At 44.8% G+C, this 18,380-nt stretch overlaps 2 protein-coding genes across 2 annotated transcripts in view; one reads left to right on the top strand and one right to left on the bottom strand.

Annotated features, from left to right (window-relative positions):
* Positions 1–18,380, top strand: part of LOC148144324 (uncharacterized) — a 222,541-nt gene that overhangs the window by 154,496 nt on the left and 49,665 nt on the right. The gene's annotated exons all lie outside the window — the stretch shown is intronic.
* Positions 1–18,380, bottom strand: part of LOC122543538 (uncharacterized) — a 144,810-nt gene that overhangs the window by 124,821 nt on the left and 1,609 nt on the right. The window contains exons 2-3 of the mRNA XM_087975318.1: positions 2,438–2,994; positions 2,073–2,354 (exon numbers count right to left, since the gene is read on the bottom strand). Coding sequence (XP_087831444.1) covers positions 2,073–2,354; positions 2,438–2,613 — 458 coding nt within the window. The 5' untranslated portion in view covers positions 2,614–2,994. The remainder of the gene's footprint in view (positions 1–2,072; positions 2,355–2,437; positions 2,995–18,380) is intronic.

The raw sequence follows: 18,380 nt of genomic DNA, 5'->3' as shown, positions 1-18,380 counted from the left end.
ACAACAAAATGGCTAAGAATAATGATTGAACTTGTCCTGCTGTTTTGCAGAATTAAGCTAAAATCCAAAGATAAGAGGACAATGGACTTTTCTTAAAATGAACACTGACATTAATTGACCATTTGAACTAACCTTGAACTCTACCATGGCATGATGATTTACGTACTTATGACCCCTTCCCCAGGAAATATCATTGGATTAACCTGCTGTAAATCATGTCACCTTATTACATTTGATTGGTCTTTTGTAATTAAGACTGTACTGTCTGTTTAAAAAAAACACAAATAAATAATGTGTAATTTTCTAATGTAATCACGCAACATCGCCATGGAACACAGAAGCTTTCATCACTGTGTTGCTGGACAGAATTGCGTCAAGCTGCCTTATTAAACTGATAACCTTTCTTTGTACAGACTGCATTTAATTGATTCTTTTGACCGATCTTCAACCAAAAGGCCCCTTAAGAGAGGTCAAGATCTTCACTATGGGTAACTTAGCCTTGCCAATTCACCATAACCTGCACACCCCTGAACACTGTAATTTAGCACAGCCAATCCACACAAACCTGCACCTCCTTGGGCACTATGGGTACTTTAGCACGGTCAATCCACCCTAAACTGGACAAAGTTAAAAATCATACAAACCCGGGTTATCGTCCAACAGGTTTATTTGGAAGGACCAGCATTTGGAGTGCTGCTCCTTCATCAGGTGGTTGTGGAGAATAAGGCACAGAATTTATAGAAAAAACATTACAGTGTTTTGCCACTGAAATGATATATTGAACAAACCTGGATTGTTAAGCCTTTCAACTTTCAGAATGGGTTGCAGATATTTCTACTTTGCTCAAAAAGTGCAGAAACTGCAGGCAGTCAATCAGTGTAATATTTTATAAATTCCTACTTTGAATCAGACTGGTTCTAGTTCCAAGATTGGGATACTGACAGACTCGAACTTCACACTTTTAATTCATCGTCTGGGCTGAGATGTCACTTATTTAAAAAAAAACCTTAAGTCATCTCAAGAATGTGAATTAATAGTAGTTCTGGGATTTACAGATTAATGAACTGAAACCTGCAACTCATTCTAAAAGGTGAAAGACTTAACAGCAATCTTGGTTTGTTCAATATGTCATTTCAGTTGCATGACACTGTGATCTTTTCCTATTAAATCTGTGTCTTATGATCCTGTTCCACAGTTACCCAATGAAGGAGCAGTGCTCCAAAAGCTCATACTTCCAAGTAAACCTGTTGGACTATAACCTGGTGTTGTGTGATTTTTAACTTTATCCAGCCCAGTCCAACATCGGCTCCTCCATATAATTTCTAGTGAACGCAGCCCACACCTCCTGATGCTGCCAGGAAACTTTATAACGCCGATGAAATGACACACTCTGCACTCCTGAAATATTGACAAGTTCTCACGATACTGGCTGCTCATTCACGACTCCATCTGATACGCAACATTGGAAGGTTAGTGCAGGAGGCTGAAAGAAATGACAGCTTTAAAACAAAAAGCTTTCAATGAGAGTCTGAGCCCAGCAGCAAGCTCAGGCAACCTTTATTGCGACCCAACTTTGTTACAGCTTCAGATCCCCTCAGCAAAAAGTCCGAGAAAAAGTAGCTTTTTAAACAGCTCAAAGTCAAAGCGCACACACTCCCCGCCCCCCCCCCCCCCCCCCCCCCCCACTCCCAACCACTTTCTTTACTATTGGTCACCACTGAGTTGTCCCTTTGTAATTGGATCCTTGGTACAGCCTTAACCTGGAGGAAGTATTGACTCACTCAGTAATTTCAACCCATACCCTGTATAGCGCCATCTGCTGCAGTGGGATTCAAACCCGGGATCCCTGGAACTGGGTTGACAGTCCAGTCGATACTGGCACTCGGCCGTCGCTCCTTCAATCCCCCTGCGATGGTATGTGAACTCGCTGGTGCCTCCGGAGATGGGAGGAGCGAGTGAAGTCCTTTCCGCACAGGGGGCAGCTGAACGGCCTCTCCCCCATGTGGACCCGCCAGTGGGTCAGCAGGTTGGAGGCCTGGGTAAATCTCTTCCCACACTCGAGGCAGGAGAACGGCCTCTCCCCCGTGTAAATCTGCTGGTGGGTCAGCAGGTGGGAGGAATCGCTGAAGGCCTTCCCGCACTCGGGGCAGGGGAATGGTCTCTCCCCAGTGTGGACCCGCCGGTGCTTCAGCAGGGTGGAAGAATTGCTGAAGGCCTTCCCACACTCAGGGCAGCTGAAAGGCCTCTCCCTGGTGTGGACCTGCCGGTGCCTCAGCAAGTTGGAGGAATTGCTGAAGGCCTTCCCGCACTCGGGGCAGGGGAACGGTCTCTCCCCTGCGTGGATCCGCTGGTGCCTCACCAGGTCGGAGCAATTGCTGAAGGCCTTCCCGCACTCGGGACAGGGGAATGGCCTCTCCCCGTGTGGGCCCGCTGGTGCTTCAGCAGGGCGGAGGTCTGGGCAAAGCCCTTCGCGCACTTTGGGCAGGAGAATGGTCTCCCCGTTGTGTGGATGTGCCGATGAATCTGCAGGGCAGACGGGAAACAGAAGCCTTTCCTGCCATCACTACACTTCCACCGTTTCTCCACGGGGCAGGATTCCTCGGGTTTCTCCATGGCCGAAGCTTCAGCTGCACACAAACACGTTTCTAGTCCCTCCCTGCCGTCAATTCCTGCTGCAACACACCCCACACTCAGTGCGCTGCAACAGTAGGGTTTCTCATCCAGTCCCACTGATGCTGAAAATACACTCAAACAAGAACCAAAACACTTTGCTCCTTCTCACAGACTCAGTTGAAAATTGTTTCCGGTCCCGATGGATTGAGTGACTGTCAGACATTGACGTCAAAGTGAGGACTGCAGACGCTGGAGAGTCAGTGTTGAAATGTGTGGTTTTGGAAAAGCGCAGCAGGTCAGTCAGTATCTGGAGCAGGAGAGTCAACATTTCGGGCATAAGGACTTCACGCGCCAATTTTGAAACTTCTATCTTCAAATACACTGTTAAAAAGAGATTACAAAAGTCATCACTGTCAGTGCAGGGTAGAAATTCTGAACAAGCAATTCTACTTTCTGTGAAATATTCTTGTCTTTTGTTGTTCTACAAAATTGAAAGCACCATCCCACTCTCTCTCCCCTTCTGTACTCACTCCGCTCTAATTAATTCCCCTGAAGGTGCTGATTCAGGATCTTACAGGGGCAGAAAAGCAAAAACATCAAGACTGACATCTCTCTGAATTTTGGATACCTCCACCTGAAAGTGAATATCTTTCACAACACTGGGATCCTGCTGAGAGTGAGCAGGTCTGCTTTTGGGAAGCAAAAAAAAGTGTCAATTCAGGGTGAACCTGCAATGCAGCTTCTTGAGGAAGGACCAGACACAAAATGGTTAATGACCCCGGAAGGTGGGAGCAAAATGAGACATCAAGGCATTAACAACAACACACTTCAGTCAAACTCTTCTGCTCCCAGTCAGGGCAAAACATGCTCCGAAAGTCCAGCCTTCACAACCACACTTCTGCTTTCACTGAAGACAATTAGAGTCACACAGCACAGAAACAGACTCTTTGGCCCAACCTGCTCAGATATCCTAAATTAATCTAGTCACGTTTGCCATCACTTGGCCCCTATATAGGCCGGGTGCCGGCAGCTGGGACTAAATTGGGTTTGCTATCTGGTCAGCAAGGACAAGTTGGATCGAAGGGTCTGTTTCCGTGTTGTACATCTCTATGATGCCAGTCGCATTTGCCACCACTTGGCCCCTCTCCATCTGATCCCTTTCTATTCATACGCCCATCCAGATGCCTTTTAACTGCAGGAATTGTACCAGCCCCCACCACTTCCTCTGGCAGCTCATTGCATATACGCATCACCCTCTTCATGAAAAAGTTGCCGCTGAGGTCTCTTTTACATTTCCCCACTGCCCTCACCCTGAACCCATGACCCTCCAGTTCAGGACTCCCCCATCCCAAGGGAAAGACCTTGTGTATTTACCCTATCCATGCTCATGATTTTATAAAAGTCTATAATGTCACCTCTCAGGCTGTGGCGCAATGGGGAAAACAGCCCCTCCCCATCCTTCCGTCTCTCCTCACCCGGGTAATTAAGACACATACCTGAGTTTGCAGCGTCTGCTCCCTCCCTGGATTCACTCCAGTTGCCACAAGTGAATAGATTTCCCCCCTCCCCTCTCTGTCCCTCCCAGGATGAAGAGTTGCCCAAAGAGAAGGAGCTTCACTCAAACTGACTGGGCCACTTCCGTGTTGTGACACCAATGGGTGGGGGAGGGGGAGGGAGAAGGGACGAAACAAAAGGGTCAGGGCGAGGTGCACAGTTTGCAGGAATCCCTTCCCTTCACAGAATCCCCACAGCGTGGAAGCAGGCCACTCAGCCCAACGAGTCCAAACCAACCCTCAAAGGGTAACCCACCCACACCCATTCCCCTACACCTGATGCTCTACTCACTGACTATCACACCTAACCTGCACATCCCTGGGCACTATGGATAATTGAGCATAGCCAATCCCCCCTAACCTAGACAAAGTTAAAAATCACAACACCATGTTATAGCCCAACAGGTTTATTTATAAGCTCTAGCTTTTGGAGTACTGTTCCTTCATCAGGTGATTGTGGAGAATAAGATAATAAGACCCAGAATTTATAGAAAAACAGTGTCCTGCCACTGAAATGATACATTTAACAAACCTGGATTGTTAAGTCTTTCATCTTTTCAAATGGGTTGCAGGTATCATTAATATGCACACCCCAGTCTTCCTGGAAGGCACCTTCTCCATAAAACTTAAATTTTGATAACAAAAAGTGACATTTCTGCTCAGCTCTGCAAATATAAATCTGCAAATATACATTCACTCCTGTGGACTTGTGTGCGCACTTGAGAGAGAAAATTCTATTTCCATGTCTATTTGAGAACAGGTGCCTTACTTCTGTTGGTGTAAATATTGTTGTAAATCATAGCTGGGTTCTCATAGATAGATGTAAGAGAGAGAGAATTCCTCAAGTCGGACAGAATCAGAATCCTGGGAGACCCCCATTTCTGGTTTATTTCCGAATGAACAAACATTAAACAGGAGCACCTATTTGTTTCAAATTTGGTTTCATTTTTCGTGTGATTCCCTGCTATGATTACACTATGTGTCTGGATGGTTGACAGGCTGGGAGATTGTGGGTTGGGGCTTGATTAGCTGAATGCTTTATTGTTCCGGACAGTGAAAAAAAAGGGGGGGGACAAAGCTTCAGCAGAGCTGAGAACAGACCGACATCTTACTCTGTAGGAACAGGGAGATCAACAGGGGACAGAGAAATCAGGACCTGAAATCTGAGCTGACACCCTGTGATCAGTGCTTTCATTAGCAGCACCAACCCTATACCTTTACCTCGCTTCCCATTTGACCAAACCCTCGATATTCAGGATCCAATCCTTGTCATCCTGAAGCCATGTCTCTGTAAGGAGTCTCGGATCATAATTATTCTCTTCAATGTGTGCAGTCAATTCATTCACTTTTGTTACAATGCAGCACACATTCAAATACCGTTTCTGGTTTCAATTTTTGTGATCTTTAGAATCCAGTTTTGATTGCTGGCATATTTACTCTCCTTGTCCCTTTCTATTGTTCTCTAAAATTCATTTCCCACATCACTACACTGCTCACTGGCCTTGTTTTGGATTGTTCATGCTAAATTGTCCATAATGTCGAGGTTAGGTGGGTTAGCCATGGGAAATGCAGGGTTGTAGTTTCATATCCAGCCTGCTCTGCCATTCATTAATGTCATGGCTGATCTATCCATTGTCTCAGATCCTCCCTTCCCTGCATTGTCCAAACTACCCTTAATTCCCCTACCATTGCAAAAACCCATCCAACTGTATCTTGAACATACTTAACAAAGCTGCCTCTACTGCTTCCTTGGGCAGAGAATTCCATAGATTCACTAAACTCCAGCAAAAACAGTTCCTCCTCATCTCTGTCCTGAATCTACTCCTAATCTTGAGACTTGGTTTCACTCACCAGCAGAAATGACTCAATAGGTAGAGCTTCATCCCTACCGTGCAATGAATTCCCACTTTCCAGCAAAATCCTGGATGGACTCGCTCACTCACTCAGTTGCTTTCTCACAAATGCAGGGTTTCTTTGTAACTTCTTCTGCTCCCATTAAGGGCAAAACATCTTTGAAAGCTGCTCTGAAACTCCAGCCTTCACAATCACACTTCTGCTTTCACCAAAGAAGATTTGAGTAATACAGCACGGAAACAGACCCTTTGGTCCAACTTGTCCGGCCAAACAAATATCCTAAATTAATCTACTTCCAATTTGCCTGCAGGTGGCCCATATCCCTCTAAACCCTTCCTATTCATGTACGTATCCAGATGCCTTTAAAAATTCCCACTCACCTCAAACATATGCCTTCTAGTTTTGGACTCTCCTAACTTGGGGAAAAGACCTTGGATATTCACCCTATCCGTGCCCCTTATGAACGTCTATAAGGTCACCCCTCAGCCTCCAATGCTCTCAGGAAAATATCCCCGGCCGAATGAGCCTCTCCCTGTAGCTCGAACCCTCCAACTCTGACAGCAGCCTTGTAAATCTTTTCCGACATCTTTCAAAGTTTCACAACATCTTTCCCGTAAAAGGGTGACCAGAAATGAATGCAGTCTTCCAAACGTGGACTAACAAATGTCCTACACAGCCATAACATGACCTCCCAACTCCTATACTCAATGCACTGACCAATAATGGAAAGCATACCAAATGCCTCTTTCACTATCCTGTCTACTGGTGACTCCACTTTCAAGGAACTATGAACCTGCACTCCAAGGTCTCTTTGTTCTGCAACATCCCCCTTAACGGTGTCAGTCCTGCCTGGATTGCTTGACCAAAATGCAAACCACACATTTCTCTGATTTAAACTCCATCTACCACACTTTGGCCAATCAGCCCACCTGATCAGTTCTAATTTATCGTGAACTCTCTTTCCTTGCTTATTCCTTAGAAGTTGAAAATCTCTATCCCACACACTCTCCCTCCATTCTCAGTTTGTTGAACCTAATCCCTGCTGTAACTCATCCTGAAGGATGTAGTTGACGCTGGTTAATAGGCCCACAAGCAGCGGGGTTCTAACTGAAACGTAATGAATACTGAATGGCCTGGAAAGAGTGGAAGTTGGGAAAAAGTTTCCATTGACTCGAGCGACTAGAACTAGTGGGCACAGCCTCAGAGTAAAGGGAAGACCTTTCAGAATGGAGGCAAGGAGAAACTTCTGGCATTTTGGAAATAGAACCAGTCTGACTCAAGATTGGGATACACACAGACTCTGACCTCACTCTTTTAATGAATTGTCTGAGTTAAGATGTCACATTTTGTTATAAAGCCTTATGTTTTCTCGAAGGTGCCTTACAGGAAGTTCTGAGATTTACATTAATGATACCTGTAACCCATTCTAAAAGATGAAAGACTCAACAATCCAGGTTTGTCAAGATATCATTTCAGTGGCAGGACTCTATAATGTTTTTCCATAAATTCTGTGCCTTATGACCTTATTCTCCACAACCATCTGATGAAGGAGCAGCGCTCCAAATAGGAGCCCTTCCAAATAAACCTGCTTAACTCTAACCCGGTGTTGTATGCTTTTTAACTTAGTCCAGGTGAAGGGTATATTGACCATGCTAAATTACCCATAGTACCACGGGATGTGCAGGTTAGGGTGGATTGGCTGCGCTAAATTACCCATACTGCCCGGTTCGGTGCATCAGTTGGGGGTAAATGTCGAGCAATCGGGATAGGTGAACGGGTGTCGGTGAGTTACCCTTCGGTGAGTTAATGTGGACCCGTTGAGCAGAGTGACCTGCTTCCACAATGTGAGGATTCTCTGAAGGGAAGGGATTTTTGCAAACTCTGCAAGGCAGTGCGGACCATCCGGCCGGCCATGTGCAGCAGGTGCAGTGTGGGGGCCCGCCTACAGCTTGGCCCTGCCCCTTCCCCAGCACATTACCCAGACACCTCGCCCCAACCTCTTGCTCCATTGTTGATGTCACTGTGTGGAAATGATCTTCTGAGTTTCAGAGTGAAACCTCCTCCCTCTGGGCAACTCTACATCTTAGGAGGGAGAGAGGGAAGGTGGGGGTTGGGGGAACCTTATCAAGCAGAGGATGGTGCGTGTATGGAATAAGCTGCCAGAGGAATTGGAGGAGGCTGGTACAATTACAACATTTAGATTAGATTAGATTAGATTACAGTGTGGAAACAGGCCCTTCGGCCCAACAAGTCCACACCGACCCGCCGAAGCGAAACCCACCCATACCCCTACATTTACCCCTTACCTAACACTATGGGCAATTTTAGTATGGCCAATTCACCTGACCCTGCACATCTTTGGACTGTGGGAGGAAACCGGAGCACCCGGAGGAAACCCATTAAATGGGGAAACCCATTTAAAAGGCATCTCGATGGGGATATGAATGGGAAGGGTTTAAGAGGGACATGGGTCAAATTCTGGCGAATGGGTCACTAGGTTAATTTAGGATATCTGGTCGATGTGGACTGAAGGGTTTGTTTCCATGCTGTACAACGCTATGACTATTTCTGCATCGTCAGAACCAATATCACAAGACTAGGAACAGGCCATTCACCCCTTCCAGCCTATCCTGAGCTGTGGTCTAACTGCACATATTTCAGTGCAAGTTTCAGAAAGATTCCAGCAGCTCTTAAAAAATTGAACATGCTTTCAGACTTTAATAATGTTTCTGAATGTATAATTTTACCTGTTCTCAATTTTAAATATAACCTATTTCTGGCCCCTCCTGTCTCCCAGCATCCATTCTCTCTCTTCATCAGCTTGATACACAGCAATCAAAGAGGGCTGGAGGAGGGGCACACAGCAGGGAAAGACAATGGATGGGGGTGAGCTGAGGGTGGGGGACAAGAGAGAGAAAATGGACAAGGGTGCAGAGGGTGGCATGACAGAGAGAATGGAGGTGTTGGGCGAGAGATGGAATGGACACAATGCTGTGGATCATGGAGGGCAGTGAACTGGGGGCACAGTGGGTGGCAGGCGAGAATGCACAGGGGCACCGTGGGTGGTGGTGGTACATTTCATTTCAACGCAGCACTTTTCTAACAATAGTTGTGAATTCTGTCTGGGTCCCAATGTCGAGTCAGACTTGACATTGTTAGAAAAGCTCTGCATTTAAATTACATTCTTGAGAATGCTATTTAAAACACGTTCTGGGATTAACAAACCAAAGAGCAGAAATCCATTCTAAAAGATTTAAATCTAGAATTGTTTAATGTATCACATCTCTGTGACACTAGACTCCTTTGGATATAAATTGTGATCATGATCTTATTCTCCACAACCACCTGACGAAGGAGCAGCACTCCGAAAGCTAGTATTTCCAAATAAACCTGTTGGACTATAACCTTGCATTGCGTGATTTTTAATTTTACACACCCGAGTCCAACACCGGCTCCTCCACATTATTTCTACTGAACACAGCACACAGCTCCCGGTGCTGCCAGTAAACTTTACAATGCCGATGAAATGACAAACTCTGCACTCCTGGAAAATTTACATCTGATACACAACATTCGAAACTTAGTGCAGGAGGCAGAAAGAGTACTGCGTGCAGTTCTCGTCTCCAAATTTGAGGAAAGACATTCTGGCTATTGAGGGAGTGCAGCGTAGGTTCACGAGGTCAATTCCTGGAATGGCGGGATTACCTTACACTGAAACGACTGGGCTTGTATACCCTTAAGTTTAGAAGACTGTGAGGGGATCTGATTGAGACAGCTCAAACCACTGCCTCTAGTTTTGGACTCCCCTATTCAGAGGAAAAGACCTTGGCTATTCACCCCTATCCATGCCCCTTATAAACTTCTATGATGTCATCCCTCAGCCTCCGACACTAAGGGAAAACAGCCCCAGCCTATTCAGCCTCTCCCTCTCGCTCAAACCCTCCAACTCTGACACCAGCCTTATAAACCTTTTCCAAACCCTTTCAAGTTTCACAACATCCTTCCATAGGATGGAGATCAGAATTACACACAATATTCCACAAGTGGCCGAACCAATGTCCTGTGCAGCCGCAATATGACCTCCCAACTCCTTCACTCAATGCTCTGACCAATAGAGAAAAGCATACCAAACACTATCCTGTCTTCACTATCCTATCTACCTGCGACTCCACTTACAAGGAACTATGAACATGCACTCCAAGGTCTCTTTCTTCTGCAACACTCCCCCTGTGTAAATCCTGCCTGCATTGCTTGACCAAAATGCAACACATCACATTTCTGCAAGTTCAACTCCATCTGCCCCTCCTTAGCCTAACAGCCCATCCAATCAATTCTAATTTATCGTGGACTCTCTTTCCTCTCTTGTTCCTTAGAAGCTGAAGATCTCCATCCCACACACACTCCCTCCATTTCCAATTTGCTGAACCTAATCCCTGCTGTACATCATCCTGAAGGGTCTGGTTCATGCTGATTAACAGGACCATTCTCAGGGGAGATCTAACTGAAACATACAGAATACTGAACAGCCTGGACAGAGTGGATGTTGGGAAGATGTTTCCATTGACCCGAGGGCACAGCTTTAGAGTAAAGGGAAGACATTTTAGAATGGAGATAAGGAGAAACTTCTTCAGTCAGAGTGGTGAATCTATGGAATTCATTGGCATAGAAGACTGCAGAGGCCAGGTCACTGAGGATATTTAGACTTAGATAGCTTGGTTCTTGAGTTTTGAGGGGATCGAAGGTGACAGGGAGAAAGCAGCAGAATGGCGCTCAGAAACTGATCAGCCACGATTGAATGGTATGAGCAGACCTGATGGGCTGAATAGCCTACTTTCTGCTCCGATGTCTTATAGTCTCTTGCTGTCCAGGACACTGAGAATTGGGAGCAGGAGTTGGCCATTTGGTCTTTTAAGCCTGCACCAGCATTGAACAGATCACAAATGGATATGGAACTCCCTACATCGAGATGCAGAGGCTGGGACTTTTTTCACTGGAGCATCGGAGGTTAAGAGGTGACCTTAGAGAGGTTTAAAAATGATTTAAAAATCATGAGGGGTATAGGTGAGGTGAATGGCAGGTGTCATTTCAAGATTAGGGAGCAAATGTTTAAAGTGAGAGTAGAACGAGTTGAAAGACATGAGGAGCACTTTATTTCAAAAAAAAGAGTGGTTTGTGTGTGGAATGAATGTCCAGAGGAAGTGGTGGATGCAGGTACAGTTACAATGTTTAAAATACATTTTGATAAGTACATGAACAGGAAAGGTTCGGAAGGATATGGCCAAACACAGGCAGGTGGGATTAGTTTAATTTGTGAATATAGTCAGCATGGATAGAAGGGTGTGTTTCTATGCTGTATGACTGTCACTGTTCTGTACTAGCCTTAAAACTATTTTCTTGCCTTCCCCAAGAACCATCCACTTCTCTGTTGTTCAAAAGTAATATGAACTCAGCCTTGAATATATTCAATGACCCCCGAACTGCAGGGAGACATCCCTACTTCTAAACTCAATTCCTCTTGCTAATATACCACTTGCCTTGCTGATTGCTTCTGCACCTGTCTGACAACTGGCAGCAACTGGTGTCGGAGGACGTTGAGGCCCCTTTGCACATCCATACATCATTCCTGATGAAGGGCTCGTATCTGAAACGTCAACTTTCCTACTCCTCGGATGCTGTCTGACCTGCTGTGCTTTTCCAGCGCCACACACATTTTGACTCTGATCTCCAGCATCTGAAGTCCTCACTTTCTCCACTTCCCAATATATCACCATTTAAACAATACACCTCATTTCTGCTTTTTTTTCCACAGCAAAGGCTATAACTTCACCCTGTGGTACTGCACTTGCCATGTGTTTGAGGCACAGACCTGGACCAGCTTTTCCAGAGTCTGTCCTCTTTCTGGATTCACTCCCTTTCTTTTCAGTTGCTGCAAGTCAACAGTTGGATCCCAGCATGAAAATAAAAGAAATAGAAAAGGGAGTGAGAGAAGAGAGTGCTGTTGGACAGAGGAAGGAAATTACAGTCTTGGATGAATCTCAATCTTCATTCAGAGAGAGAGAGAGAGAGAGAGAGAGAGAGAGAGAGAGAGAGAGAGAGAGAGAGGAGCAACAGCAGCTTCAGAAGCTCATGGGTCAAGATTAGAGTGGTGCTGGAAAAGCACACGTCAGGCAGCATCCGAGGAGCAGGAAAATCGACATCTCGGATTCAGACAATAGGGCTGTTCTGAATGGTAGGAGGACCAGGCTCTTTCCGGTGTTCCAGTGCTCCTCATTGGGCCGGCAAATGAAATTCATGCACCATTTTTACAGACAGATAGAAGCATGTGCAGTTTTTTGCTGACACCGAGGGGCACGCGCAGTAGGCTCTGTAGATATGCTGGTGTAACTGACAGATTCAACTGGCCAAACGCCAATAGGAGGAAAAAAGGGTAGAGCCACAATTTTGTTTCACTTTCCCACCCCCAGCTCGACATAACCGCGCATGCTCCTCGCTATTCTCCTTACCCTCACCCCTCATGATTTTTCAAATCTCAATAAGGTCATCCCTCAACCTCCTCCACTCCAGTGAAAAAGTCCCAGCCTCTCCCTATAACTCAAACCCTCCATTCCTGGCAACGTAAATCAAAGTAAATCTTTACCGAACCCCCTCTAATAGTATTCTTCCTATTACAGGGTGACCAGAACTGTACTCAGTACTCTAAACAAAATGGCCTCACCAACATCCTGTACAACCTCAACATAGAACAAAGAAAATTTACAACCCAGGAACAGGCCCTTCAGCCCTTCAAGCCTAAGCCGATCCAAATCCCCTGTCTAAACCTATCGCGCAATTACTGAATCTGTATCCCTCTGCTCTCCACCTACTCATGCATCTGTACAGATGAACCTTTTTCTTTTTATAGATATTTTTATTGAAAATTTAACATGTTTTTACAAGTTTACAAATAAAAAAACCAAGTACAAACACTAATATACAATTAAATCTTAAATAAATAGCCAAAACCTGTCAAACAAAAAGAAGAGATACAGAGAAGAAAAAGACAAAACTCAACTACTAATCTAACCTATAACTAACCAGAGTGTATGATCAAATATCTTACATTATTCAAAAGAAAAAAGGATAACATAGCAGTGAAGTAGTGAAGTACATGCTCGGAATGAGTTAACATCAAGTCGTAATAAAACCCGTATTCATGCGGGATTCCTCTCCCAAGGGACCCCGGACCAGCCAGAACTGTTACCTCAACTAAATGAAAGCCCTTGAAAGAATGGCCGAAATATCTGTATCTATGAAATTCAAAAAGGGCTGCCATATTTTATAGAATAATTCAGTTTTTTTGGTGTACCATATTTGTAAGGAAGTCGAGGGGAATACATTCCATGATTAATCTGTGCCAATTCAGTTTACTAAGATATTTTTTCTTGCATAGAAGGAGAGAATGGGAAATAATTTTCTCCCGTGCACATCCAGAGAAGGTAAGCTCGAGTAGCCCAGAAGAGGAGATACTGGATCTACTGTAATTTCCATTCCCAAGATTTCTGTCAGGGCGTTTACTACTTTGGTCCAGTATTTGAGGATTTATGGCATGTCCATAAGCGGTGTGTAGGAATGCCCACCTCTGCTTTACATTTGGGACACATTGGCAAAATTTAGGACAGGAGCATCTCCAATCTTTCCGGTGCCATATGGGCCCTATGAAGTATCTTTAACTGAATGGCCTGGGTTCTGCTACAAATGGAGATTTTGTTTTGGCATTTTCCCAGATGTCATTCCACATTTCTGTAGAAATTTCCAGCCCCAAATCCTGATCCCATGTTCTAAGCAGATGGTCGATATCTTCCGACACTTCATCACGTAATAAATGATAAAGAGTGCTGACCAAGGGTACACCTATTGGCCACAACACTCTACGTTCTCTGATTTATAGAAAACATCTAATAGCATAGTCGTCTTCTGTATGTAATTTCAAATGTAGAAGTATCGAAAGAGGTCTCCATTAGGTAATCCAAATTCCTGATGCAGCTGTTCAAAAGACATCTGGACCCCCTTCTCAGACAGATCCCCTAAACAGGAGATACCCCTGGATCTCCAGGATTTGAATATGGCATCTATAAGCCCCGGTTGAAAACCCCATGCCCCCACTATAGGAGTATAGGGGGATGTTTTATGTGAATTACCCTCGTTTTGCCGCATTATATTCCAAGCTTTAATTGTGTTTAGTACTGTAGGGTTTCTACAGTGGTCCGTAATGATTTTCATCTGATCTAAAAATAAGAGGTTAATAAGAGGGCACTGTACTTGAGAAGCCTTGATGTCCATCTAGATTGATTGCGGGTCAGACGTGACCCAATCGGCTATGTAGCTTAACAAGGAACTTAACTAATACTTCCTAAAGTCTGGAAAGTCCAGCCCGACCTCCTTGCCTGTGGAAGCTGTAGCTTCCTTAACTTAATGAGGGGCCGTCTAGGATTCCATATGAAAGAACCCAGCCAACCATACAATCTGCGCAGTGCCGGCCTCGGCAGCATCACCGGAAGCATTCTCAGAGTATAAGAGACGGGGCAAGACACTCATTTTAATTAGGGCTATTCTACCGAGCCAGGAAATTGGAAGGTTTCCCCAACGTTGAAGACCCTGTCTTACCCTTTTCAATAGATGCACAAAATTGACCTTGTATAGCTGGCCAAATACTGGGGTGATAAAAACGCCTAAGTATAAGAAACCCTCCATCCAATAAGTGGGACATACTAGTGAGGCATGGCCTCTGATTTTGAAAAATTTATTTTGTAGCCTGAAAATGCACTACATGTATTAATAACTTGGATTAAGTGAAGCACGGACATCAGAGGATTACTAAGAAAAAGTAGATCATAATCTGCATATCGGGTAATTTTATGTTTAACCTGTACCAACCCTCGGGGCCGTTATATTAGAGTCACCCCATATAGCTTCCGCCATTTGCTCAATTATTAGCGCGAATACCAACGGTGAGAGAGGACATCCCTGACGGCAGCCCCTTCCCACACTGAAGCTATCCAAACCTAATTCATTGGTGATCACAACTGCTTTGGGATCATTATACAGTGTTGAGACACATATCTCTAGCCTCAATGCTAATGTTTTAGAGAGAATTTTAAAATCTACAGTTAGCAAGACACACAATCTTCTGGATCCTTTCCTTTTTTGAGAATAAGGGAGATATTCACCTCTTTCAGTGAAGGCAGGAGGCAGCCCTGACTTATATGAGTAGTTATACATGTCCATAAGTGGGCCAGCTAATACTCCTGTGAACTCTTTGTAAAGTTCAACCTGAAAGCCCTCTGGGCCAGGTGCCTTACTGCTCTGAAGTTGCCTGAACGCGTCAAGTATTTCCTGGGTTGTTAGGGGAGCATTCAGGACCGATACCTGTTCCGGGGTTAAGTCCAGAAAGGCTTTTAAAAAAGGACTGCATCCTCCTGGCTCTATCTTCACAATCCTGCGATCAGAATAAAACTTTCTGAAGATTGTGTTGATCCTTTTAGGATCGTGAATCAGAGTACCAGCACTTTCCCTGATAGCCGTGATAGCTTGAGGGGCCCTTTTTTTCCTTGCGAGAAATGCTAAGCATCTACCAGGTTTATTGCCAAATTCATATAATCTTTGTTTTGCAAATAATATTTCCCTCTTTGCCGTTTGGGTGAGCGCGGTATTCAGAGCTGTCCTAAGGACCGTAATCCTTTGTAATTTGGCAATAGAAGGTCTGTCAGCGTATGCTGTTTCAGCTGCTTTTAAGCAAGCAGCAAGTAGACGCTGTTGTTCTCCCTTTAATTTTTTCTGAGTCACCGAGTATGAAATGATCAGACCTCGCGCATAAGCTTCAATAGTCTCCCACATCATTGACGGGTTACTAGCCGTACCTAAATTAATTTCCAAGAAAGCTTCAAATTCTTGAGAAAAATATTTTGCAAATTTACTATCCTTCATTAAGAAGAAATCCATACGCCAATGTCAGGGGGATGCCTCATTGTTTCTAGCCTTGATTTCCATGTACACAACAGCGTGATCAGAAATTTTCATATCACCTATTTTACAGGATGATATAGAATTTAAAAAAGTCGAGGGGGCAAAAAACATGTCAATTCTAGTGTGACATTTATGTGGATTAGAGTAAAAAGAGAAATCTCTGCCTTGTGGGTGGAGGCACCTCCACACATGTATTAATCCTAATTCTTGATTCAAATCCGACAATTGTCTAGATCTGGGGGATACACCGGCAGTACTCTTGGGTATCCTGTCTATTTCCAGCTCCATAATGCAATTCGAGTCTCTCCCTATAATTGTATGACGAGCACCGAGAGCCATCAGTTTGGAGAAGGCTTCCGTTATAAATTTGAAAGGATGTGCCGGGGGACAATACTGGTTTAAAATCCCATATTCCTCTCCATTTAGAAGGGCTTTAATTACTATATATCGTCCAGATTCATCTTTTATCTGACTTAGGATTTTGAAAGGGAGATTCTTCCAAATAAGAATGACTACTCCCCTACTTTTTGAGCTGAAGGAAGAATAGAAGGCCTGATCAAATCCACCCTGTTGTAATTTCAAACGTCCTTTAACCAATAAATGGATCTCCTGTAGGAGAGCTATATCAACCCTTTCTTTTTTGAGGTTTGGTAATATTTTCTTCCCTTTGATTGGAGAATTACTCCCCTTGACATTCCAGGTGCACCATTTAATCGAATGACTAACCATAATCATCCAGGCAAGTCCGAGACCCCCCCCCCCGGAGGAGAAACACCATCCAAAACACCACAAGCATAGACCATAGAAAATTCACAAAAATAGAGATTCTTTAATACATTCACAATATAATAAAAAACTATTTCTAAATAAAAAAACAAAAACATATTTAAACGGAGATTTTCCCCCTCGTTTCCGGGGGAATCACTTCCTTTCTGAAAACCCATCATATCCTCTCCCGACCAGTGCCCCACCCTCGACCCAGGCACCCCATAATAAAGTGAAGAAAATTCAAGTGTACAACCAAGCTAAAGTTAACAGTGAGTTAACTTTACAATACAACGGATACAATAAATGATATTAGTGGATCTGCAGGTAAAACTTTGATCGATGTGGAAGGCTCCTTTGGGGCCTTGGATGGAGGTGAGGGAGGAGGTGTGGGCGCAGGTTTTGCAGTTCCTGCGGTGGCAGGGGAAGGTGCCAGGATGGGAGGGTGGGTTGTAGGTAGTCACGGAGGGAACGGAAGGTGGAAAGGGGTGGGGAGGGAAATATATCCCTGGTGGTGAGGTCTTTTTGGAGGTGGCGGAAATGTCGGCAGATGATTTGGTTTATGTGAAGGTGGTATGGTGGAAGGTGAGCACCAGGGGAGTTCTGTCCTTCTTACGGTTGGAGAGGTGGGGTCTGAGGGCAGAGGTGCGGGATGTGGACGAGATGCATTGGAGGGCATCTTTCACCAGGTGGAAAGGGAAATTGCGGTCTCTAAAGGAGGAAGACATCTGGGTGTGTTCTGTGGTGGAACTGGTCCTCCTGGGAGCAGATACGGCGGAGCGATTGGAAATACAGGATGGCATTTTTGCAAGAGGTAGGTTTTACCTATGTGAACAATGAAGGCAAGTGTGCGAAACACCTTCTTCACCCCCGTCTACCAGTGATACACCTTTCAAGAACAACGAACCCGAACACCCCCGGGTCTCTGTTCTGCAACACGACCCAGGCCCTAACATTACCTGTACAAGTCCTGCCCTCCTTTATTTTAGTAAACTGCAAACCCTCACTTATATCCATACCTCTCTCATACACACACACTCTCAGAAATACACATACACCAACCTCTCATTCTCCATCACAATCACACTTTATCAAGCATGCACACATGCAAATACACATTCACTGACGCATAGTCTTATACACAAACTCACATACACACACACACTTTCCTGATGAAAGGCTTTTCCCCGAAACGTTGATTTTCCTGTTCCTGGGATGCTGCCTGACTTGCTGCAACACCACATTCTTGATCCTAAACTTATTACCCTTCAGTTCTGGGCTCCCCCATCCAAAGGAAAATACCATGTCTATTTACCCTATCCATGTCTCTCATGACGATATAAAAGTGTATAAGGTCACTCCTCAGACTCTGGCAAGCTACGGAAAACAGTCCCAGCCTGTCCTTATGTCTCTCCTCACCCGGGTATCCAAGACACATACCTGAGGTCGTAAAATCTGCTCCCTCCCTGGATTCACTCCAGTTGGTACAAGTGAGCCTGCTCCACAATCATTAAGATCATGGCTGATCTATCCATCGTCTCATCTCCTCCTCCCTGCACTGTCACAAGGAACCCCTTAATTCCCCTACCAGGC

This window comes from Chiloscyllium plagiosum, unplaced genomic scaffold, assembly GCF_037043375.1.
Source record: "Chiloscyllium plagiosum isolate Xiang-an unplaced genomic scaffold, Cpla_swu_hap1 HiC_scaffold_27, whole genome shotgun sequence".
NCBI lineage: Eukaryota > Metazoa > Chordata > Chondrichthyes > Orectolobiformes > Hemiscylliidae > Chiloscyllium > Chiloscyllium plagiosum.
Note: the sequence above shows the minus strand (reverse complement) of the source record. Positions and strands in the feature narration are given on the sequence as shown.